The sequence below is a fragment of the Myxocyprinus asiaticus genome, chromosome 18 (genome assembly GCF_019703515.2).
Source record: "Myxocyprinus asiaticus isolate MX2 ecotype Aquarium Trade chromosome 18, UBuf_Myxa_2, whole genome shotgun sequence".
NCBI lineage: Eukaryota > Metazoa > Chordata > Actinopteri > Cypriniformes > Catostomidae > Myxocyprinus > Myxocyprinus asiaticus.
In genome coordinates, this window is record NC_059361.1 from 35,767,285 (window position 1) to 35,793,388 (window position 26,104).

The 26,104-nt window shown below is 39.1% G+C and overlaps 1 protein-coding gene across 2 annotated transcripts in view; it reads left to right on the top strand.

Annotated features, from left to right (window-relative positions):
• The window catches only part of LOC127455724 (amyloid beta precursor like protein 2-like), a 111,033-nt gene that overhangs the window by 78,598 nt on the left and 6,331 nt on the right, over nucleotides 1–26,104 (top strand). The window contains exons 5-15 of one of the 2 annotated variants that reach the window (XM_051723804.1): nucleotides 1,686–1,903; nucleotides 2,916–3,118; nucleotides 3,806–3,973; nucleotides 6,187–6,320; nucleotides 6,779–6,853; nucleotides 6,937–7,095; nucleotides 9,537–9,665; nucleotides 12,944–13,043; nucleotides 15,927–16,100; nucleotides 18,292–18,327; nucleotides 22,482–22,564. In XM_051723804.1, coding sequence (XP_051579764.1) covers nucleotides 1,686–1,903; nucleotides 2,916–3,118; nucleotides 3,806–3,973; nucleotides 6,187–6,320; nucleotides 6,779–6,853; nucleotides 6,937–7,095; nucleotides 9,537–9,665; nucleotides 12,944–13,043; nucleotides 15,927–16,100; nucleotides 18,292–18,327; nucleotides 22,482–22,564 — 1,479 coding nt within the window. The remainder of the gene's footprint in view (nucleotides 1–1,685; nucleotides 1,904–2,915; nucleotides 3,119–3,805; nucleotides 3,974–6,186; nucleotides 6,321–6,778; nucleotides 6,854–6,936; nucleotides 7,096–9,536; nucleotides 9,666–12,943; nucleotides 13,044–15,926; nucleotides 16,101–18,291; nucleotides 18,328–22,481; nucleotides 22,565–26,104) is intronic. The other variant, XM_051723806.1, reaches the window with a different exon arrangement.

A 26,104-nucleotide genomic window follows, 5' to 3' on the forward strand; every position in this document is an offset into this window, starting at 1 on the left:
GCAATGTACAGAGACATCCTTGATGAAAACCTGCTCCAGAGTGCTCTGGACCTCAGACTGGGGTGAAGGTTCATCTTCCAACAGGACAACGACCCTAAGCACACATCCAAGATAACAAAGGAGTGGCTCCGGGACAACTCTGTGAATGTCCTTGAGTGGCCCAGCCGGAGCCCAGACTTGAACCCGATTGAACATCTCTGGAGAGCTCTGAAAATGGCTGTGCACCGACACCCCCCATCCAACCTGATGAAGCTTGAGAGGTCCTGCAAAGAAGAATGGGAGAAACTGCCCAAAAATAGGTGTGCCAAGCTTGTAGCATCATACTCAAAAAGACTTGAGGCTGTAATTGGTGCCAAAGGTGCTTCAAAGTATTGAGCAAAGGCTGTGAATACTTATGTACATGTGATTTTTGTTATCGTTTTTTGTTTTTTAATAAATTTGCAAAGATTTCAAACAAACTTCTTTCACGTTGTCATTATGGGGTATTGTTTGTAGAATTTTGAGGAAAATAATGAATTTAATCCATTTTGGAATAAGGCTGTAACACAACAAAATCTGGAAAAAGTGAAGCGCTGTGAATACTTTCCGGATGCACCGTATGAATCGGTATCGAATCGAGAGCTTGTGAATTGCGATCGAATCGGGAAATCTGTATCAATACCCAGCCCTAGCAATATCTACAAGTTAGCTAATAAAATTATTTCAACTCGAATCAATATTTCAGGTCCATTATTTACTCAGCAAGTAGTCTTGTAATAAGCAGGATAATGAGCAGTCAGACGGTAATATTTGCCAAATAAATACCAATAGAAATCCGACATAAACCAGAGGTGGAATTCAGCTGTTTCTGGAGACTCCATGGTATCTTTCTCCTCACATAATAACATGATTTTAACGCAAATTGATATTTCATGTCTATTTGTTTATTTTATAGGTAGCTGTGTAATAAGCAGAATAATGTACAGTCAGCCGGTCATTATCGGCAAAAAAAACAAAACGTGTGTGATTTAAAACCGGGGGAAAAATTCCCATAGACTTGCATTGGAGGAACCTAAGCCATATCTAGGAACCACTGTGTAATTCAGAGGTGGGCTTTTTGAGTTTGACAAGTAAGCAACTGCCCAGAACATTCTAGCAACTGCATAGCAACACGTTACAAATTAACACCATATTAATAAAAAAAACAACAACGCCCTAGCAGCCACCCTCAACACCCTAACAACACTGACAAGTTTTAACAGTCAAACACCACTTGCATTTTATTCAGAAAGTGTAAAAATCTAGTTTGTGCTTTTTAGAGTTTGTTGTTAGCTTAGCAACATGCTAACATCAAACTCCATAGGAATTAACTCACCACTGAGTCTTTTGTGCGCTTTACGTGAGGAGCGCAATTTGTGTGATGCACATGAGTAACTGTTAAGAGAATTGCTGCCTATGTAGATAGTTTCAAATCAGTCAGTTTCATTTCAGTTAGCATCCTGGACAGTAGACAGCGAGGCAGCTCACTAGGGTTTAGAATAGAGCTCTTATCTCTTATGTACTGATGTTTATGAAGTCATCTAGAATCTCTTCAGGCTGTTCTTACACAGCAGACTGCCCTTCAAATTGCATTTCTTCTTATTGATTTAGATTTCATGATTCTCTCTCTCTCTCTCTCTCTCTCCCTCCCCCCCCCCCCCTTCTAGGCCTGCTCTAAAGGAAATATGGTGCTGCACAGCTATGGCATGTTGCTGCCCTGTGGCATCGATAAGTTCCACGGCACTGAGTATGTCTGCTGCCCATCTACCCACCCTGAAGAACCCGCACCCCCTGCCTCACACTCTAAAGAGGTAGAAGATGAGGATGAGGAGGTAGACGAGCCTGTCGTTGATGAATATGATGAAGATGAAGCAGTAGAAGAGAGGTAAAAAGGCAGTGTTAGCCTACGAAAAATATACTCAAAACACCAGAAATCTTCATCACAGCAATTGGCTGCTGGCTAACATTTTTCACCTTTCATTTGAATAAAATGGTGCATTTCAAATTTTTTACGCTTTTACCACTTTCTCAGCTCTGCTGTCAGTTTTACTATCCTCTGCATGAGTGAACTGAAAACACTCTTTCTACTCCGCTCACTCCATTCCGTGTTACTGTGACTGAACGGTCGTACCAGTTTTTGTTGTAATAGTGGAGAATTGTGTGTGTGTGCACACAAACGCTTCCACTGTACAGTATGTGTGATTGTGTGAGATAAATTAGGTTGTCCATCTAGATAAGTTGGAGTGCAATGCCTTTGACCGCTTGACAGCTGCTCCATTCACTTCCATAAATCATAAACCCTCCAACCTTTTGTCCTCCCCTCCCTGTTTTATGTGCTTCCCTTTCCTCATCCATGGTACTCTTGTAAGTTATTTCAGGGAGACTCTGTCATTTCCCCTTTTTTCCTGCCATTTTTGTCTTCTTTATTCAGATACTTAATATTGTATAGATTGAGCCTTGGTGCTCATGCAGGTAACACAACTTTGAATCCGGCTCATGATACCTCTTCCCCTTTATCTCCCCATAATATCCTTCACTCTCAGTTCTGTTTTTTTTAAATGTGCTTTATTGACATGGCAAATAATTGTACATCGTGTTGCCAAAACATTTGCAGTGTAGTTGTGATAAAAGAAAGTGGTGCTCAAATAACCCAGGATAAATACACAGACTAACTGAAAAAGAAAGATGTAATGGATAACATTACCATTAAAATGTTAAAATTCAATGTTAAAAAAAGAAGATAACAATAATGCTCAAAATAACAAATGAGGGCAGTGGGAGATCACTAATTTTCTCTCATATTGTTAAGGAATTTTTTTTGCCTCCCAGTGGCAAAAAGGCCAATGTTCCCTCAGAATCACATTCACTCTCTTTATTTGTATTTATCTTTTTTGTAGTGAGCCTGCTGCCAATGATCTGCCCACTCCGGAGGAGACAGCTGAAGAGGAGGAGGAGGAGGATGGAGATGAGGAGGACTATCACTATGTGTATGAAGATGAAGAGGAGGACAGAGACAGTGAGGAGAAGGATGTGAAGAAGAAAGAGATGTCAGCTGTCCCTGAGAGCCAGGATGAGGAGAAAAATCTGCAGGAGGTGGAAGGTCAGTATGACTCAGTTTTACTCAGACTCCTTATTTATTTCCTTACGGTCACAGTATGTCCAATTACAGCAGCTCATTTGATGCACATCTCTGGCATCTTTTACCATCGAGGTTTGTTTATTTACTTATTTTTCCATATTATTTCTGAATCATCTTTGATTGTTTTGTATTCTTGTAAATCCTATAGATTGCAACAGCATGGTCTTGGAAGTAAAAATCCCATTTGTTTTCTCCATGTAGAAACTGTTGATATTTGCATCTGTAGAAGCCATATGACCATTACATTTCAACTTCGATTTCACAAAATCATAATTAGTAGCTCATTTCCCAGTGAAGAACTATGCTACCCATAATCCAGATGCAAGATCTACTATTTCCATGGAAACTTAAATTGTGGCAAACTCTCCACTCTCATGAAGCACTGCAAATGATGTCATTGAGATGGCCAGCCTTCACTCTTAAACTACTTATGAGAAACTACTTATTGTAGAAAACTAATGGGAAAAAACTTCCGAAGCCAAGAGTGCTGAAAAAGTGGGCAATAAAGGTTGCTCTCTATAGAAGTCTATGATGTACTGTATAACAGCCCCAGATACTGTGAGAAGGACTTGGTAATATTTCAAGAGCATTAGTGATTACTGCCCCCGGTGGCTGGCGGCTCTAACTGCACCTCCCCTCCTGTGTTAGCGGTGTGTTCTCTGGAGGCGGAGACTGGCCCCTGCCGTGCCTCTAAGCCTCGCTGGCATTTCGACATGCAGCAGAGGAAGTGTGTGCGCTTCATCTACGGAGGCTGTGCCGGCAACCGCAACAATTTCGACTCAGAGGAGTACTGTATGGCCGTGTGCAAACGTTTGAGTAAGTCACAAAGACTCCGCCCCCTTTTGCTATGCTCTGTTCTTCCCTCTTTCTAACTCTCACAGTGCTAACACTACACTAACCTTCCCGAATGTGAAATTCAAGAGTTATATCCATTATAGATTTTTTTTATAGGTAAAAGTTTCACAATTAATATTTAACAGCATTCACTTGAAGCCACATGTTGTTTTCACCGTGTTAGAAACTCGTGCTAAAAGTTTCACTATTAACATTTAACAGAATTCATTTTGAAGTTACAATGTTGTTTACACCGTGTTCGAAACTCGTGTTAAGTTTCACAATTAATATTTAACGGAATTCATTTTGAAGTTACAATGTTGTTTTCACCGTGTTAGAAACTCGTGCTAAAAGTTTCACTATTAACATTTAATGGAATTCATTTTGAAGTACAATGTTGTTTTCACCGTGTTAGAAACTCGTGCTAAAAGTTTCACTATTAACATTTAACGGAATTCATTTTGAAGTTACAATGTTGTTTTCACCGTGTTCGAAACTCGTGCTAAAAGTTTCACTATTAACATTTAACGGAATTCATTTTGAAGTTACAATGTTGTTTTCACCGTGTTCGAAACTCGTGCTAAAAGTTTCACTATTAACATTTAACGGAATTCATTTTGAAGTTACAATGTTGTTTTCACTGTGTTAGAAACTCGTGCTAAAAGTTTCACTATTAACATTTAATGGAATTCATTTTGAAGTTACAATGTTGTTTTCACCGTGTTCGAAACTCGTGTTAAAAGTTTCACTATTAATATTTAACGGAATTCATTTAAGCTACAATGTTGTTTTCACCGTGTTAGAAACTCGTGCTAAAACGTTCACTATTAATATTTAACGGAATTCATTTTGAAGTTACAATGATGTTTTCACCGTGTTCGAAACTCGTGCTAAAAGTTTCACTATTAACATTTAACGGAATTCATTTTGAAGTTACAATGTTGTTTTCGCCGTGTTTGAAACTCGTGCTAAAAGTTTCACTATTAACATTTAACAGAAACTCACACTTATTAAAGGGATAGTTTAACTCTGAATGTGGCTCATTCAATCAGAATACTAAGAAGTTTTAAAAATGAACATACACCTCTGACTGCACATTCTATAGTAATGTGCCAAGTTGCTATATTGTTTGGCAACCGTAAACAGCCTTATAGTTAGGCTAATGAACTATGTTCAGGAAATAATGGTCTCCAATTTTTACAATTAATAAATTTAACTTCTTAAACATTGGTGTCTTTTATAATATTTCTGTTGCTGCTGTTTTATTAAAGCAATAAACCACTGAAGGCTGTGCATTATAGTGATTTTACCACTGTAATGGTGGTATTATTGCTTCAACTTTTCCTTTTATTCTTTCTTGTACAGTGTCCCATCCCCTTCTGGCTCAGTCTGTGCTGTCATATTGTCTTTTCTCTTATCCGTCAATGTTCAAGATCAATTTAGGAGTGGAAGCCGTTATCCTACGTTCCAGTGGCAACATTGAAATGATGGGATTTATATGATGGGTTTTTCCATGTTATCATCTTAACCTTCATGATTTTAGCTTTCTCTTATTCTCTTATCAGGATAGACACTATGAACAGTTTGTTCATTCTTGTCAAGAATGCACAGCCTTATAGGAAATCAAGTCGTTCCGATCTTCTGTGTCCTAAGGAAACCTGATTTTAGCTCATGTCTTGATCATGGCTTGCAGAGTAAATCTTAAAATAAATGCTAAGGAGAGCAGTTGTGTCAGAAGAGAGCTATTCTGAGGGCAGGATGAAAGGAATGAGAGATGAAGGACTGTCTGATTCTCTCACAATCAGGGGGAATTACAAAGCGTCTCTTTCAGTGTTATAGTGCGCTGTGGGAAGTTTATTCTTCGCTTTGGTCTGATTTTAGTCATCGTCTTTTTGTCTGCTGCTCCTCTTTGCTCCCTTGGACCTGTCTGTCTACCTCTGTCTGTCTTCGAATGTGCTGAAATCTTTTTGGCTCAATAGCTCAGCTCCAATACCTAGTGAGCTGCCTAGCTGTCTACATCCTAACCAAAATGGAGCCTCAAAAGTGACTGATTTGAAATGCTCTACATAGAGAGGAAGTGTGTTATACAGTTGTTATAAGTTGTTATAATGGTAGGCAGCTCACTAGGTTTTAAAGAAAGAGTGTATGTGTACTTCACCTGTTTAATAAACAATCACTTTTTTGTCTCCCCACAGCTGTGCCACCCACCCCTCAACCCACAGATGATGTGGACGTTTACTTCGAGACCCCAGCTGACGATAAAGAGCACAGCCGCTTCCAGAAGGCCAAGGAACAACTTGAGATCAGACACCGCAACCGCATGGAAAGGGTGAGATAAATACTTAGATATACATGACATTTTCTGTGGCTCATTGGAATGTACAATTTGCTACATTTAAAGGGATTGTTCACCCAAAAATATGTGGTGAAGAGGAAAAAATTCTGACTACGGTGCAGATTGGTTGTCAGTAGAATCAAACGTTATTGGTTCTTACGTGTTTTCTTGAACAAACATAAAGACGTCAAAGCTGCGCCATATTCGCCATATTTTTTCATCAGTGACGAGTGGTTTTGGTTCAGGACCCAGATTTTACATTAGACATCAAGAGCTGTATAAATGTTGATATTTATTGTGCTATCCTCACATGAATATATATAGTTAAGTACATTTTACCTGCTGTCCATGACCTTATCAAAACAAATCTACTACCAGATGTCCCACCAGTTCAGAACTACTGGCCTATGGTCATGCAGCAGCTGTTACTCTTGCTTGTTTTCTTTCACCAGGTGAGGAAGGAGTGGGAGGAGGCTGAGAGCCAGGCCAGGAACCTGCCCAAAGCAGAGAGACAGACACTGATCCAGGTAAACCGCACACCCACATCTGGATTTCATGCCGGAGGATACTTTATATAGGATGTGACTAATTTATGTTATTGTCTCTGCAGCACTTCCAGGCTATGGTGGAGTCCCTGGAGGAGGAGGCAGCCAGCGAGAAACAGCAGCTGGTAGAGACCCACCTCGCCCGGGTTGAGGCCATGCTGAACGATCGCCGCCGTCTTGCTCTAGAGAACTACTTGGCTGCCCTACAGGCTGACCCACCAAGGGTGAGACAACGCCAATGACCTAATGGGCCCAGTTAAGACCTATTTTTAACATCTGTTTCAGGTGATCTGATCACGAGTGGACAGTGCTAGATACAGATGTTAACGAGGTTCAACATTTTTTGTCCTAAACACTTTCAGATGTAGATTGCATTTTTAGTGTAAAAACAAAGGGTGCATTCACGCAAAACACATTCTTGTATTTCATTTGTGCTTTTTTTTTTTTTTTAAGATGTTGGTATACGTAGACTGGCTGGATGTTTTTGACTTTTTTTCATCTTTGAGTCTCAAACCATTTATTTTGCCATGATGTGCTTGGTGTTTGAAATCACGTCAAGTTAAAATGTAACGTCTTGAGACACCTGCGTCCGTTGATTCTGCTGCATTGCGTCTAGCTGCTTTTTGAATGCAAGAACACGTCCCATCTGAACGGCCCTTCGTGCATCCTGACATTTCCTGAACAACATAAAAGGACTCCCCTATCAATCGTGCATTGCACTAAAACAAGAATTTGAGTGTTTTGGGGTCGTGGCAATGTGTGTCGCTGTCTCCTGCGTATTGTGGCACCATTTTGCAGCTAGCCCACCGGGAAGAGTCCCGGTTCTCCCAAAGGCCAGTCCACCTGTGTTCTTTGTCACCTCTCTTACCAAGGCCCTTCACCCCCGATTGCCCAGTTTGGCCATCTGGCCAGCTCTATGAAGAGTCCTGGTTGTTCCAAAATTCTTCCATTTGAGCTAAATTTCAAGTGTCATAGCAAAGGGTCTGAATACTTATGTGATAATTCAGTTTTTTCTTTTTAATAAATTTGCAAAGTTATCAAAAATCTGTTTTTTGCTTTGTCATTATGAGGTATGGAGTGTAGGTGTGAAAAAAATAATAATAATTTAAAGTATTTTAGCATAAGGCTGCAACATAAGAAAATGTGAAAAATATGAACGGGTCTGAATACTTTCAGAATGCACTGTACATGCAGAAGACTTCACAAGATTTCTACAGTTTGTCTGCTCAACGAAAATCAGCGTTCCAGTTGAAATGTCACGTTTGCCTTTAGATTAAAATGTGAAGAATATTGGGAAGCAACAGTGTGCTGCCTTTTTAGTGCTTTTTTGGATTTCTTTACAGTTTACATTTCTTTACAATTTATCTATACAGTAACACACTTTTACATTGAGTGATATATGCTGTCACAAAATCAGAGTCCCTCCTTTATCGAAATCCGATCGCAAGAGGTCTCAAGACATACATTTGACACGCATGTTAAAAGGATAGTTCACCCAAAAATGAAAATTCTCTCATCATTTACACACACTCATGCCATCCCAGATGTGTATGACTTTCTTTTTTCTGTGAACACAAACAAAGATTTTTAGAAGAATATCTCAGCTCTGCATGTCAATGGTTGCCAGAAATTTCAAGCTTCAAAAAGCACATAAAGGAAGCACAAAAGTAATTAATATGACTACAGTGGTTAAATATGTCTTCTGAAGCAATTACATTGGGTGAGAAACAGATCAATATTTAAGTCCATTTTTACTATAAATCTCTACTTTCTCTTTCAGAATGTGAAAGAAAGTGAAAGTAAAGATTTATTATAAAAAAGGATTGCAATATTGATCTGTTTCTCACCCAAAGTGATTGTGTTTCTTCAGAAGACCACTATTAAACCACTGGATTACTTTAATGCTGCCTTTGTATGATTTTTGGAGCTTCAAAGGTCTGGCCACCATTCACTTGCATTGAAAAAACCTACAGGGCTGAAATATTCTTCTAATATTCTTTGTTTGTGTTCAGCAGAAGAAAGTAAGTCATACACACCTGTGATGGCATGAGTGTGAGTAAATGATGAGAGAATTTTCATTTTTTGGGTGAACTATCCCTTTAAAACCATATGTAAACAACGTTATGTTTCAGTTGACCACTCAGAATCAAATCGCCCAGAACAAATAATACCAGGTGTAGGCCTAGCTTGTTCATACCCCTCCCTGTATATGAATGCCTTAATAAATGATCATGGATCATGTGCGACTGAGTAAAGACATTTGCAAGATAAGTGATTGTTCTCCTCTTATAATGACCAGATTACACTTCTCATACCTCAGTCTCTGATGACCAAGAGTTGTCTTCAGTGGCTCATAACAGGGAGAGCTGCATCAGTTACTTAAGATATTCATTTGGATTGGGCACCTATGTAATTTTTAATCCGAAGAGAGCCGGAGTCCAAGCAGTTTTTCAGCATCTCTGCTGATCCTCTTGTTATTTTTCTGCCCTGTGGACCTTGTGCCTCTTTGATCCTCATGCTGATTCACGGATCAGCCTGCTCATAAGGAGACGTCCACCTGATTTAACACTGCCATTTATTTTCCCTCCTTTGTGGTCCTCTCTCTCTCTCTCTCTCTCTCTCTCTCTCTCTCTCTCTCTCTCTCTCTCTCTCTCTCTCTCTGCAGCCCCACCGTATACTGCAGGCTCTGAAGAGGTATGTGCGTGCTGAGAATAAGGATCGTCAGCACACCATCCGCCACTATCAGCACGTCCTGGCTGTGGACCCTGAAAAGGCCGGCCAGATGAAGTCCCAAGTCAGTGCCAACCCGACTGCCTCTATTTTTTGCTACTTTCTCCTAAATCCAAATCTTCCCTTTTATTCACTGATGTTCACAAATTGTTTGCCAATTTACAACTGTTTTATGCAGTTGTTCAGTAGATATCATTTAAAAAAAGAAAGGACAGTGCTAGACATAGATTGTTGAGAAGTCCTTGAGTAGTGTCATTTCTGTGCGTCACCAAACATCATCGTGAAAATAATTGCCGTTTATTACCAAACATGTTTCCCAAACACTTCTACCTTCTGCTATTGGTCGACTAAACAGATAGTCCTGCCCCAAACCCATTCCATTGGTTGAGCCAGTGTTGTGGAGTTGGGCTGGTCGGGATAATCAAACAAACAAAGCAATGTTTTGAATGCTTCTCAGAGACTTAATAAGAGACCGTAAGAGACAGTATTTTAACATAAAAAAATATTACACACTTTACCTTTATAAACGTTCCTGGTCTTATTGTGCACAATTCATTGATACACGTTATTTCAATAAAAACTTTTGTCTTTTTCTTTCATAAAAATGTAATAACTTGCTGTTGTCACCTAAAGACTGTTGAGTAATATTAAAGGAATAGTTCACCCAAAAATGAGAATTCTCTCATCATTTTGTAACCCTCATATAACTCGTATGACTGACTTTCTTCAGCGGAACTCAAATGAAGATATTCTGAAAAATGAACGTGGTGTTTTTGTCCATACAATGTAAGTCAATGGGGTCCAAAGCTTTCAAGCTCCAAAAAGGACATAAAGGCAGCATAAAGGTAATCCAAACGACTCGAGTGGTTTAATCCATGTCTTCTGAAGCGATATGATCGCTTTCTGTGAGAAATGGACAAATATTTGTGTTCTTATTCACAGTAGATCTTGACGTTCACATTCTCCTTGGTGTGTTTATGAGAGAAGCTCATTCACATGCTTCCTTGCACTAGACGCATGCGCAGAGAGCTCAACATGAACCAGACAGTGTTGCAGATTTGCGGTTTTCACGCCCAGTTGGGCAATTTTGGAAATGCAGTCACAAGTTAAAATGGAGTTGTGGGTTGAGTTTTTTTGGGATACTTTTCAAAATGAACCGTGGTCACCAAAAGGTTGATGGCAAACACTAGAAAATGAAAATGCAACGTCTCATTGATGTACAGTGGTACCGGGATTGAGGACCTGGCAACCGCGTGGCATCAAAGCATCGCAGTCTTGAAGCCTGCACCGTGTTCCGGTCAGGTCGAATGTCAAGATTTATAGTAAAAACTGGGCCTTAATTTTTTGTCATTTTCCCGCCCAAACGATCGATTAAACCACTTGAGTTCTAGGGATTACTATTATGCTGCTCTTATGAACTTTTCAGAGTTTAAACATTTTGGACCCCATTGACTTACATTGTATGGACAAAAACACCTCATACATTCTTTAGAGTATCTTTGTTTTCCACAGTAGAATGTCACACGATTTTAAAACAGCATGAGGGCAAGTAAATGAAATAATTAAATTTTTTGGGTGAACTATCCCTTTAACCAATAGCCAAATAGCTTTTTAGGCTTTCTTTTGTCAAATTTGTGTTCAGATTTGGTTTCATTTTGGTGGAATGCCCACATTTCACAGTTCAATCAATTCCTCATGGATAAAATCAAATCCCAACCTTTTTTTAAGCAATGGTACAATGGGAGAAGTCTTGAGAAATTGAGAGGATTGTTCGAATAACCAGTGGCAGGGTTTTCATGACTTGATTCTCTTGTTCAAACCCTCCATTGGAGATTATCACTGCACTGCTCTTGTGTAACATCACACTTGTTGCTGCTGGCATTTGGTCGGCTGTAATTTAAGAGATTGAGCCAATGGTTTGGCTCTGTAATTTGCATTCCAGACTGACCGCGGTCAACACAGGAGCTGGCACTGACCCAGAGGTGTATGCAGATCTGAGAATTATGGGAACCAAAACACAGATTTACAGCAGTTTATATCTTGTGTTTTTGTTGACTGCATAATGGCAGTTCCTGTTTATTTCAGATTTAATTAGGGGCCAGACTTCCAAGCCTCTTGTGTTTTTTGGGGGGGGTTTTTGCTGCTCAGTTTTAATTGTTTTTTAATGGGTTTAACTTTAACGATACAAATTCACCCAAAACTAAATAATCCAGCTTCAAATGAGTATGTCATACGAGTTTGACATGAGGTGGGTTCACCCAAAGTAATCCATAAGACTCCAGTGCTTAAATCCATATCTTCAGAAGAGATATAATAGGTGTGGGTGAGAAACAGATCAATATTTAAGTCTTTTTTTTTTACTATAAGTTCTCCTCCCTGCCCAGTAGGTGGCAATATGCACAAAGAATGCAAATTGCCAAAAACAAAAGAATGTGAAAGTGGAGATTTATAATAAAAAAGGACTTGAATATTTATCTGTTTCTCACCCACACCTACCATACCGCTTCTGAAGATATGGATTTAACCACTGGAGATTTATGGATTTCTTTTATGCAGCTTTTATGTGCATTTTGGACCTTCAAAGATCTGGTCACCATTCACTTCCATTGTATGGACCTATAGAGATGAGATATTCTTTTAAAATGATTTGTTTGTGCAGAAGAAAGAACATCATACACATCTGGGATGGCATGAGTGTGTGTAAATGATGAGAGAACTTTAATTTTGAGGTGAACTGTCCCTTTAAGAACTGAAGTTTCATGAAGGGAATATAAAAGCACTTGGTGTTGGAGCAAAAATAGCAGTCACCCTAGTGACTTTATATAACCGTGAGTTTGAGTAATGACAGACCAGTCTATTTTGGCAACTCAATTCACTAAAAGTCCAGGTATGATTTGCAGGCCAACATAAACTTCCATTCTCCCTAAACTAATAGTTTGAAAGCTAAATACGGTGTGCAGGATGTTTCCAAGGTCTAGATGTGTATTTAGAGGGAAATTTTAGAAAATGTTTACTCTGTCTTTGCTTCCAGTTTTGCTAGGCCCTTCATTGCCATCTGTTGCTGTTTTTTTAGCACTGCACACAAATAACAGGCATGGTTGCTCACACACTCATAACATTTTACACACTGCAAGTCGCACCAATTTCCATCCTCGCCCTTTACACAAAAAGATTGCAACAAAGCTCTTGAGTTTTTCTGAGTTTAAGTTAATCCATTCAAGACTATGTGCCCTTTAATGCAACCACAGTCTTGTTCCATCTTTCAGAACCATTTTATAAATGTCTGCTTGTGCAAGTCACTTTTTTTTTTTTTTTTTTTAAAGTGTGTGTCTGGTTTCCTAGGTGATGACCCACCTGCGGGTGATTGAGGAACGGATGAACCAGAGCCTGTCTCTGCTCTACAAGGTGCCCTACGTTGCAGAGGAGATCCAGGATGAGATCGGTGAGTGCAGAGATCTTGGTCAGGGTGGAGCACATGGCCGATGTGAGATCAGAGTTTGTATAATCGTGGAAAAGGATGAGTTTCTAATGCACGCCGCAAGTGTGTTATCAGAGTGCGAAATTAACACTCATCAATTGCCAAATGCAAGTAAATTTTGGCATTTCTGGGTAAATAAAACATGGTTACTTACCAGTTGGCTGAGAATTTTATTAGGAGCATTACATTCCTTTAATAGGTTTAAGTCTAATTGTAAGAGCAATAATCTTGACATGAGAGATCCAGATTAAATCATTTACTAAAGAAAACATCTGTCACGTTGTTTTATATAATATATAAAAAAACCACACCTGTAACACCTACTTATTCATGCGATTATCTAATCAGCCAATCATGTGGCAGCAGTGCATAAAATCATTCAGATATGGGTCAGGAGCTTCAGTTAATATTCACATCAACCATCAGAATTAGTACATTTTATTATCTCAGTGATTTGGACCGTGGCATGATTGTTGGTGCCAGACGGGCTGGTTTGAGTATTTCTGTAACTGCTGATCTGCTGGGATTTTTACACACAACAGTCTCTAGAATTTACCCCGAATGGTGCCAAAAACAAAAAACATCCAGTGAGCGGCAGTTCTGTGGATGGAAACGCCTTGTTGATGAGAGAGGTCAACAGAGAATGGCCAGAAACTGACAAAGTCTACAGTAACTCAGATAACCGCTCTGTACAATTGTGGTGAGAAGAATAGCATCTCAGAATGCACAACACGTCGAACCTTGAGACGGATGTTCTACAACAGCAGAAGACCATGTCAGGCACTTTATTAAGGCCATAGTGTTCATAAAAAAGTGCTTAGTGAGTGTATATCAGTGCACGCAACCCATTTGTCAATGAATAATGTCTCTTAATACCTTTTCTGTTCTCTACAGTCAACTGTTGATCAAAAACAACAAAAAAGAAACATTTCATTCTAATCACGCATAGCAAAAATGAGAAACCCATTTGAGTCCACTCTCGTTAACATGCGCTCATTTACAGACGTTCTTTACAGAAATGCCGGTTTTGTTAAAGTGACAGTACCAGTTTTAACACGTGGTCAACAAATCAATGTAAATACTTGTAAATAGTACAAATTATGCAATTAAACAATGAACATGAAACAAAAAATATAATATGCAATATAATTTCATTTATTAATTGAATACTTGGATTTGTTATATTTTTAAAAAGCAAAAATGTGATTAAAATTATGAAAAAAATATATATAATTTGTAAAATTATTATTTTCGTAATGTACCTAGTTAGAAGGTCCCCTGTATACTTAGCATTAGCTGCGAGAGAATCTCTTATATATGCAAGCAAAGGGCGACATTATAACTGAAATATGCCATATGAATCGGTATCGAATCGAAATAGTATTTATTCAGCAAGTAGTCTTGTAATAAGCAGGATAATGAGCAGTCAGATGGTCATTTTTGCCAAATAAACACCAATAGAAATCCGACATAAACCAGAGGTGGAATTCAGCTGTTTCTGGAGACTCCATGGTATCTTTCTTCTCACATAATAACATAATTTTAACACACATTGATATTTCATGTCTATTGGTTTATTTATTTTATAGGTAGCCGTATAATAAGCAAAATAATGTACAGTCAGCCGGTCATTAATGCAAAATTAACCCCTTCAGGGTGATTAAAGATCCCTCCACTAGCCATTGTTGTTGGTGTAGCCAGTTCAATTCAAATTTCAACTCAAGCATTGAAAGGGAGCCAATTCCTAAATTCTGTAATTTGCCCTATCTAACAGCAGCTGTTTACCACTGTTGCTAGGTAACAACTCAAGAGAAGACACCAGCTTCACTGGTTTACTCATGTTTTTGTCTCTTTGGTCTTACTAACAAACCTCAACACACAACAGTCTGTCTGCTTGCATAAGGCACTTCTGAGGAGACGAGCAGCAATGAGAAATGGCACACTATACAGTATCAGTAACAGTTCACTTCTGCAAGTTTTGTATTCATACCAGTTGTGAACCATACTGGAAATCACAGGATCTTGTCTGTCAGACTCTGGTGTTATTCACTGGTGTGCGACAGAGTCCAGAAAAGAGTTTTTTTTGCCAATCAAACGAACTGAACTCAAAAAGACTCTGGTCTTCACCGAAAGATCTAGTGTGAAAGTGCCCTTACTTTAACATGGATAACAATTTCCAAAGATTTTCAGTTCAGTATATGTATTCTTATAGTCCCATAAACAACTGCAAAATCTTTCTTTATCTCTTACCAAATCCAAGGTAATTACACCTGTATGAAACAGCTTAGCTTCTCTGATTAGCTCTCTCTCACTCAAGCGTAATTGAAATTCTCTTTTTATCTCTCAGCTTGAAAACATCTCAGTGCAATCAAAGTAAATTGGGCTTCTCTGAAGCATTTGTTGTTCCTTGCTCTTTGTTTCAGGTGGAAACAGTCAAGCTGTTCCCAGAGACGCCCCTCTGCCCTAATGTGTTCTTTTCATATTTTCTGTTGATTTTATGAAAGGAGCTGTGAAATTGTGTAGTATAGACAAGACTAGTGTGTGGGGTTTGACAGAACTGGGTCAAGATGCCTGCAGATTCCCACTAGTGTGCAGATAGTTAAGTTTTTAAGACTAACTCTTAAGATTGTTTTGGGGTTTTTCGAGATAGAAAAGGCCATTTTGCCATAACGGATGCATGGAAGTACTGCAGTAGGGAGCGCCGTAATGGATAATTGATCTTGTTTATGACCGTTTTGTGCCTCATTGAATGGTTTTAGGTGGAGAACCCATCCTCCATCTCTTCCTTCCTGTGATTTGCCACTTTAAACCATGTCCCTCTTTTTCTCTCTGTTGCTCCCAATTTAGATGAGCTTCTCCAGGATCAAAAGGCAGATATGGATCAGTTCCTGTCCTCCATCTCCGAGTCTCAGCCTGATGTCACTGTGTCCTCTGAGGAGAGTGTGGAGGTCCCTGCCTTTGAAGGAAAGCCCTTCCGCCCCTTCCAGGTCAACTCTCTGGGCTCACACCCTGAACCTGAGGGTAGGCTACTCGTCTTAATTCTTAGACAGGCAAATCTCTATTGCCCCATATATTCTCACCGTTGTATGAGTTTCAGTGCCCTTTTTGAATAAACGAAAATCAATAACATCGAACTCTAAACAAAACACATTCACACATGCATTATTAGGCATCATCACCTAGAGCAGTCTACAGTTATGAGCATTGAAAAGCTTAAGGGACTGTTCACACTGAACATGTCTGACTGTCTCGCCCCGTCTCACTGTTTTTTCTGTGTCTTATGCAGGAGCACAGCATTTTAATTTAAAAAGAATGTTACATTTTAAGCACTCGTCTAGCTTTACACTGCGTCTAGGTTTTTATTTTTATTTTTATTTTTTATTTTTTTATGTCTTTCATGTGACTGTTGTTGTTCTAACTCTTGTCATATGCTTCTATTAAACAATTCATGTGGTAAAGGCAGAAAATTATCTTGTTTACACTTTTATAGGCTAGCTTACAGGACTCACTGTCCAACAGAATGAAAAAACTATCAGAAAGTCTTACTGCTCTTCCAGGACATCATTTTTATTGTAGGTGCACGCTAATATTTTTGTCGGCTTACTGGACCATTTTTATTCAAATCACAGCCGGCTTGACCACGTGATAGCGCTCGAGTACCAAATCGAGTCTGTACTTCCAAGACTGTAATTTTTTGTTGTATTTACTTGGTACTGAATTAGTGATACTTAACATCCCTGTACTATTGCTAAGACTGTTGCTTTTTTTTTTTTTGCCATCAGAAAAATGTCAAATACCAGCCACAACTTTTACTTAGGATCAACATTAATATGCTCTCTTGGCTTTTATTAGTTTGTCATATGCAGGTTTGTAAAGTAATAATAAATGTAATAGTATTTTGGCTACCTCTTATTTTAAAGGGACAGTTCACCCAAAAATGAAAATTCTCTCATTTACTCACCCTCATGCCATCCCAGATGTGTATGACTTTCTATCTTCTGCTGAACACAAATGAACAGTTTTAGAAAAATATCTCAGCTCTGTAGGTTCATACAATGCAAGTGAATGGTGGCCAGAACTTAGAAGCTCCAAAAAGGACAGAAAGGCAGCATAAAAGTAAACCATATGACTCCAGTGGTTAAATCCATATATTCAGAAGCGATATGATAGGTGTGGGTTAGAAACAGATCAATATTTAAGTTCTTTTTACTGTAAATTCTCCTCTCTGCCCAGTAGGTGGCGATATGCACAAAGAATGCAAATCGCCAAAAACAAGAGTGGAGATTTATATTAAAAAAGGACTTAAATATTGATCTGTTTCTCATCCACATACATCATATCACTTAAAATATCACTATGAAAATATGGATTTAACCACTGGATTACTTATGGATTACTTTTATGCTGCCTTTATGTGCTTTCTGGACCTTCAAAGTTCTGGTCACCATTCACTTGCATTATATGTACCTACAGAGCTGAGATATTCTTTTAAAAAATCTACGTTTGTGTTCTGCAGAAGAAAGAAAGTTCTACACATCTGGGATGGCATGAGGGTGAATAAATGATGAGAGAATTTTCATTTTTGGGTGAGATATCCCTTTAAGTATCTGCTTGGAACTGGCACTAGAGGTCAATGCTTGTCAGGTGAAGAAATCTCTGTGGCAACATGAGGCCTGTTCACGCTAACATTCTCTAAGTAGCCAATAAAGCCCTAAAGTCCAAATGTTGCTATTGAGCAGTGAGCTTCTGCTTATCTAAGCCTGCCTGAATCCCTGTCAGCATCGCCTTAAACATGATACCATTTGAAGTTTAGCAAAAATCGGAAAGCCTGAGGCTGCGGTGCCAAGTACTTTAAAATCTCAAGTGCTGTTCTCAACCCAGTCTTGTTCGTTCACTCAGTCTGTCCTGCTTAAGCTTGCCAAGCCTTTAAGGGAAGTACAAAATGTGTGAAATTAAGGCACAAAATACAAAAAAACGCAATGTAACAAACACATTAGAGACCAGGAGGGCTCTTATTGTGACAGACCTGTCAAGAAACACATTCTGGTACTTTGATATGTTTTTCTTTATCACTCTATCCCTGTGGGATTCTCTACTCTGTCTGCAGACACAGCTTGATAACCCTGACTATTTCTCTTTTACTCATCTGGGTTTTTCTATTTTCTGTTCCAATCCTTTCTTGTTTTGTCTTTTGCTTGTACGCAATGCCTAGGCGATCTCTCTGAACCCCCTCGCGCCTTCAAGAAAGGTGGGTCTCTGCTGCTCTTTTCTGTGTTTCTTTCTTCCTTTTTCCTACTTCAGCTTAGGGCTGGGCGATATATAAAATTGCCATTATAGGCCAATATTTGCGATGATTTTGCTGGCCAAGTAAGTTGTAATCTGCTTTTTATTTGGCCATGAAGTTTCATAAATAACGTGTCATTACACTCATTTCGTGATCCTTCCTCGTTTTATTCACTCGCGGATATGAGAGTGTTAAGATGTTTTAAAAGCGTCTCTGATTTTAAAATCGTCATTCAATGATTCGTTTGCATCATCACTCAGAAATGTTCACGGAAGTCTCCACATGGCATTTTGCCATGTATAAAAAAGTTATATTAGTTACATATATTGGTAAAAATACATGTAGGTAAAAATTGCTTTTATTATTATTATAAACTGTTATTTTGGTGCATTTTTACATAATTTTTTACCATGTTTTGCTCGTTGCATTAAACATGTTGAATATACTTACCTTCAGTGGCTTCAATCCTCTAATCGAAATAGAAAACACTATTTGAAGAGGGGTTTTAAACTTTTTGATGCCAGGGACCCCCGGATAGGATTGTCTCCTTGTGAGGGACCCCCTTCGGAAATATCCGATCAGTCTTTAGAAAGCAGAATGAAATGGTACTGATGTCTAATTCTGTAAATGTAAACTTTTGTACACATTTTACACTTTTTGTCTCTGAGATTTTCCGTGGACCCCCTAGAACTCCCCCGGACCCCAGTTTAAAAAAAAACCCTGCTGTACATAATTGAGATGTATTGTATACTAAATATTGTCAAAAGACTAAAATTATTGAGATATAATTGTTTTAGCTATATCGCCCATCCCTACTTTAGCTGCACAAACAAAGCCGTGTTTGCTCCTTTTTGTTTTCTTTTTTGTATTCTTGTATACGTCTTGAATCATCTTCCCCATCTATCCCTTTATTTTTATGTATTTCCACCCCCAAGTTGTTACTCTACACCCTCTAGCGCTATTGGCCATCTTGTTCTTTATTTCCTAGCTCATTCGCCATTCAGATGGAGAGACCAAACATCCCATCCCTCACTGTCTGTACGGAAGAGCTTTGCCTAATGAAAAGTCTGGGCAGCTTGTTAAGCTAATCAGTTGTTTGGATCGGAAAATGAGTCCGGCGTAAATGTGCTGTGTTGCTCTAAAGCAGTTATGGCTGCCTCGCTACCAGGCCGTGTCAGGAAGACAAATAACCAGCTACTCTAACTGCATTCAGACCCAACTCTCAGTCGACAGCTCCTTAGGGTTCAAGGCCTCCTCGCCTTTCATCGCTCTACTGTTATCTTGCGCTCCTAACGATAGGAGCTGGTTGATTTAGCTGCTCTGTTTCCACTGACCCACAGCCAGTTTTTACTCTCAGATTGCACTTTTGACCCCAAACTGTATGAGTGGAACTAAGAACCTGCTCTTAGCTTATTAGTGGCTAGTAGTTTGCTATGGCAAGCATCACCATTAGGCCTATTATTGCTCATACTTTGGGATTAGGCATTTGAAAAACAAAAACTATTCCTTGAAGGCTATGGTATACTTTGTTTTTCTGTGTGTCGTCTTGTGCATAGCCAAGCGCTCTAGCCTTTCACAAGGGCTTTTCACACTTGAAATTGTTAACCAAGGGTCATCCTTAACCCTGGGTAAACAAAATTTGTGTGTCACGCACTGTGCATGAGACGTAGCAGCACGCAGAAAACCGAAGTACACTTTGGCCTTGAATAGTTAACCCAAAAATGAAAATACTTTTGTCTATTACTCACCTTCATGGCATCCCAGATGTGTATGACTTTCTTTCTTCTGCTGAACACAAACGAAGATTTTATGGAGAATATTTCAGCCCTGTTGGTCCTTTCAATGCAAGTGAATAGTGGCCAGAACTTTGAAGCTCCAAAAAGCACATAAAGGCAGCATAAAAGTAACCCATAATACTCCAGTGGTTAATTCTAGATCTTCAGAAGCGATATGATAGGTGTGGGTGAGAAACAGATAAATATCTAAGACCTTTTTTACTATAAATTCTTCTTCCTGCCCAGTAGATGATGATATGCACAAAGAATGTGAATTGCCAAAAACAAAATAAGAATGTGGAAGTGAAAGTGGAGATTTATAGTACAAAAGGACTTAAATATTGACCTGTTTCTCACCCACACCTATCATGTCGCTTCTGAAGACCACTGGAGTCATACGGATCGCTTTTATGCTGCCTTTGTGCTTTTTGGGTCTTCAAAGTTTTGGCCACCATTCACTTGCATTGTATGAATGTACAGAGCTGAAATATTCTTCTAAAAATCTTAAACTGTGCTCATCAGAAGAAAGAAAGTCATACACATCTGGGATAACATGAAACAGTGAGTAAATAGAGAATTTTCATTTTTGGGTGAACTATTCCTTTAAGTATTAAACTCTGCAGTATAAATAGTCACTGTTTGTGCTGCGTGCATGAATGATTCTTCAAATTTGCTGAGAAGATGTGTGCTGTTACTTTTCTAAGCAATCGTACTTACAGTTTTGGCCTGGTGGATGGTAAAATGTAGGAAATTCCCATAGATTTACATTGAAGGAGGGACCTGATCTACATCTAGCAATGGAATATCATAGCTCTTTTGACTGGGATAAGTGAAAAACCTCCTAGAACACCTTAGCAACCACCTAGCAATGCCCTTGAAACCACCCAAAACACCCTAGCAATGCATAGCATTGCACTTAAACCATTTAGACCAGCGTAGTAACTGCATATCAATAAACTGCAACCATCCTGAAAACAATAGCGTTGTGATAGCGAGCTTCCACAGGCAAGCACCACTCACATTTTCTTCAAAAAAAAAAGTAAAAACCGAGTTCTTCTTGCTGTTTTTGTTGTCATCTCATTTGTAAATCTGTCTGGTAACTCGTGACGTTTCACGTCCATGTTTTGAAGTTTTTGTACCTACTGTATAACTTGTCTGTGCAGCCAGTGTCCATGTGTATGTATGTTGCATGCTTGTTTGTTAGTGGTTCAGTCGTGCAAGGTTAAGCTGTAAGCCCTTCTTTCTAGACCTTGTGACTGCCGCTGAACATAGTTAATCTTTTAGCGGTGGTGACTCGCTGCTTTGACAGTAAAACAATGAGTGTGGGCGGAAGGCATTGTTCTCCTCTCGGCCAATGCTATTTCACCAATGCAACCTGGACTCATTTTAGCCAGGTGCCTTTGGAAGTTTCTGGCATTTAAATAAATCATTTACCACTATTGTGGCAGCAAAAAAGCCTAGAACCTGTGGAATTTACACAGTATTGTCTGTATATAGCCTTTAAATTCAACATCAAATTTAAAATTGACCCTGTTTTACTCTCTTAATAAATGTTCTTGGTCTTATTGTGCATGATTCATTATTGCACGCTCCTCTTCATAATCTTTCTTGGCAATGTAAATACTTGCCCCACCTCTGAAATTATTTTCTTTTAAGACTGATGTCACCTATGCTGCAAACTCTATTGGTTGATGTTAACCAGTAGCCAAATATTTATTTAGACCCACTTTAGGCTACTGTTTTAGGCAATGCAGTCTATCTAAATCTTGCCCAACGCAGTAAAAAAAAAAAAAAGTCCCAGCCAATATTTGTTCTCATTGAATATCCAGTTTCCCTCTGAAATACTTCACATAATGGAAGTAAAATTGGTTGTGATTGCTCTCTTGGTGTTGGCTAAATGGTTTGAATTGTTTGAAGGTCAGTATAGCCTATTTACAGGACTATTATTGGGAACAAGTGCTCACAGGATATCTCAAGGCTCTAATTCTACCAGGATAAGACCTTTTGACCACAGATGATCACACCTCTTACTCTGAGCTCAATGTTTACACTGAACTTGTCTGGTCTAGTTCAGGAGGGCTTGGGGTTGAGTGGTGTTTTTATGTCTAAGCTTCTACATTTTACATTTTAATAACCGAATGATTAATGAATGAGTCTCTTCACTCTGTTGGCATGCAGTTTAGTCACTGACTAAATGTGCTGTGAATAACTAAAATGACAGGGGCAAGTTTCTGGACTGTGCTAAAATTTATGTTATTGCGTTGGCATTTCAGTTTTATTCAGGCACACAAACGTTAGTTGCCCACTTGTGTTTCTGTCTTTGATTGGCTGTTTCTTCTGCAGGCTCTGGCATGAACAGTCTGGACGGTCTGATCGGAGCAGAGGAAAAAATTATCAACAGCAAGGGCAAGATCAACGAGAACGTGGTGAGACCACCGGCCTGCCTCGTACACCTATATACACACTTATTCAGTTCTATGCCAAATGCTAACCCCAGTTAAAGTTTAAGATTTAGTATTAAAAATCTCCCATTGACTTCCGTCATTAAACTTTTCACCATTTAAAGTGTAACTGACTGCAATGACCTTGTTGTACTGTTTGCATACTAAATTCTGCTTTGTCTTATTTCTTGCAATTATTTTGCATTCTGAGTTGTAATAGTCCTTATTTACAGCAGCGCCATCTTTGACTTTTGGCGGGATTGACAACGAGGCTGTGAGGGATAGACTTACCATCTCTATGATGGGTTGTACAGTTGTTTAAAGTAGTTTTTTTGGATTGTCCCATTGACGAAACATTGAAGAAATGTCTTTAGAAGAAATTTTAGTAGACAAAAACTTCAGATAACATGATTTGCGGAAAATTAGATGTGATCTGGAAGCTTTTTGATTGCTTTATACAGTGCATCTCATTGGAAAGAGATGGCAAGTTTGTCCCTCACACCCTCGATTTCATTCCCGACAAAAATTAAAGATGGCGCTACTGTGGATAAAATCTATTGGTCTTGTTTTGCGTTTACACTGACAAAATGGTGTCACGTTGTTAATTCTTAAGGCCGAAACATACTCTACGCAAGTACGTGAACGCAGACGCATCATGCAACGCAAGCTTGATTTCACATGTGGTTGCGTTCTAAAATGTGTCAGACTTCAATTCATACCTTAACGCAACTACGCGTTGCATTCTCAATGTTGCCACGAGGGGCGCTATTGCAACATTAGTGTGAACTATCCACTTCTAGGGTGAGTTTTCTTTTTCAACTCAACTACTTTCTTGGCGGAGCAACAGTTTGAAGAGAATATTGCTGAACAAGTATGTTAGTCAGTATATTTATCAATTATAGCCACTTACCTAAATAATAAAACATCCAGTTGGCACAGATGTTTGAAAGTAACTCTGTCGCCCCCTTGAGTACTGAGGTTTGCTCCCGCCACGGTAATGCAAGAACGCACGTTAAGCATGTTCAACCGGACTGTGCATTGGCTATGCGGTGGTCAAGCGCTCGTGCATGCATTCACGTACTTGCATAGAGTATGTTTCGGTCATTATAATAAGCAGTTTGAAAAAAGAGATTAATTTACAAAGAACCAAAGTCTAAAACCTAAGGCCAAGTACACACTAATACATTTTTGTTTGAAAACGCATTCATTTTGCTATGTTTACCCTCTTGTCCTTGGAGAAAGGTATAGCTGCAGGCTAGGGCTGAAATGATTAGTCGATGTTATCGTCAACATTGACAATACAAATTTGTCAACAAAAATGTTTAGTGTCGAATAGTCGTTTGATCTCAAGTAACATAACATAAGATCACATTAAACTCTAATGATGATGCATGAGAGGAGCAATGCAGCTCGTGCCTGATTGAGGAGAAAACAGCTCACAGTCCAGACGCACTCCAAACAGCTTCAGGTGATGTAGATTGCAAAGTATTAGGAAATGATACAATAAGTGCATACAGAAGCACTCTCGTTGTGAAATAAAGCAGAGCTGGAGTTGCCATTCCGCTTAAGCAAAACTTGCATGTCAGAGCATCTAAAAAGCAAACACCCCAGCATTATATCTTTAATGCATCCTTTATTAAAGTTCAAATAATAGGGGGCCTGTGTAGCTCAGCGAGTATTGATGCTGACTACCACCCCTGGAGTTCGCGAGTTTGACTCCCAGGGCGTGCTGAGGGATTCCAGCCAGGTCTCTAAGCAACCAAATTGGCCCAGTTGCTAGGGAGGGTAGAGTCACATGGGGTAACCTCCTCATGGTTGCTATAATGTGGTTTGCTCTCGGTGGGGCTCGTGGTGAGTTGAGCGTGGTTGCCGCGGTGGATGGTATGAAGCCTCCACACACGCTATGTCTCCGCGGTAACACGCTCAACAAGCCACGTGATAAGATGCGCGGATTGACGGTCTCTGACGTGGAGGCAACTGAGATTTGTCCTCCACCACCTGGATTGAGGCACTACACCACCACGAGGACTTAGAGCGCATTGGGAATTGGGCATACCAAATTGGGGAGAAAAAAAAAGTTCAAATAATAGGAAGCAGGTCATGTAAATAAGTACAAACTCCGAAACTGGCATTTCTCTGTGCAGTCAGCACCTCTTCATTGAGTCGCGTGAATGTCCTGATCTAAGGGGGAGAGATTGAAACTGCAATCGGCTGATGTACACTCTGGTGCGGGGACACTCGTCCCTCATGCGCGCTTGCTGCAGTTAGATTATAACGTGATTGCTTACGACATATTATATATAATCATAATATATTTGTCAAGGTGTGTATCTTATCGTAAAGAAAATTCGTAATACGCAGCTATATTAAGAGAGGTTTTTGTGTGTGTGTGAGTTAAAGGTGAACAAAATTGTGAGAGAGGGAAGTCTTCGCCCCATTATACACTGCAACAAAATACATTTTTGATTTGTTTTGGTTTTGGCTTGTTTTCCAATATAAATATCTAAAACTCATTTAAAACAACAGCTGTATCTATAAAATTGTTATCTGAGAATGTTGAATTTAATATTAAAAATACAAATATTTTAAAATATCTAAAAATCCTTTAAAAAATGATGCATTCATCCGAGAAGCAGCATATGAGATATTTAGACTTGCTTTTGGAGAATAGATCTTGAATATAAGTATATTTTGGCAGAAGTATGAACAAGTGAAAAAATACACTTAGATACAAAATACACTTATATTCAAGATACATTCTCTGAAAGCATTTCTTAACATCTTATACACTGATCAGCCACAACATCAGTCCTTTGTGCCACCAAAACTGCGCCAACCCGCATCTCAGAATAGCATTCTGAGATGATATTCTTCTCACCACAATTGTACAGAGCGATGATCTGAGTTACCGTAGACTTTGTCAGTTTGAACCAGTCTGGCCATTCTATGTTGACCTCTCATCAACAAGGCATTTCCGTACACAGAACTGCCGCTCACTGGATGTTTTTTGTTTTTGGCACCATTCTGAGTAAACTCTAGAGACTGTTGTGTGTGAAAATCCCAGAAGATCAGCAGTTACAGAAATACTCAGACCAGCCCATCTGGCACCAACAATCATCCATGCAATTATCTAATCAGCCAAACGTTTGGCAGCAGAGCAGTGCATAAAATCATGCAGATATGGGTCAGGAGCTTCAGTTAATATTCACATCAACCATCAGAATGGGGAAAAAATATGATCTCAGTGATTTGGACCGTGGCATGATTGTTGGTGCCAGATGAGCTGGTTTGAGTATTTCTGTATTGGCGCTGTTTTGGTGGCATGAGGGGGACCTACACAATATTAGACAGGTGGTTTTAATGTTGTGGCTGATTGATGAATGTGGCTTCTCAAGTAAATGTATCATGTTTAAAGGATTTTTAGATATTTTTAAATGGAAAACAAGACAAACAGTTAATTTGTAGTTAATTTTTACTAAATTAAACTTAAAGGATTTGTTTTTCCCTCTTTAATTCAGTGAATGT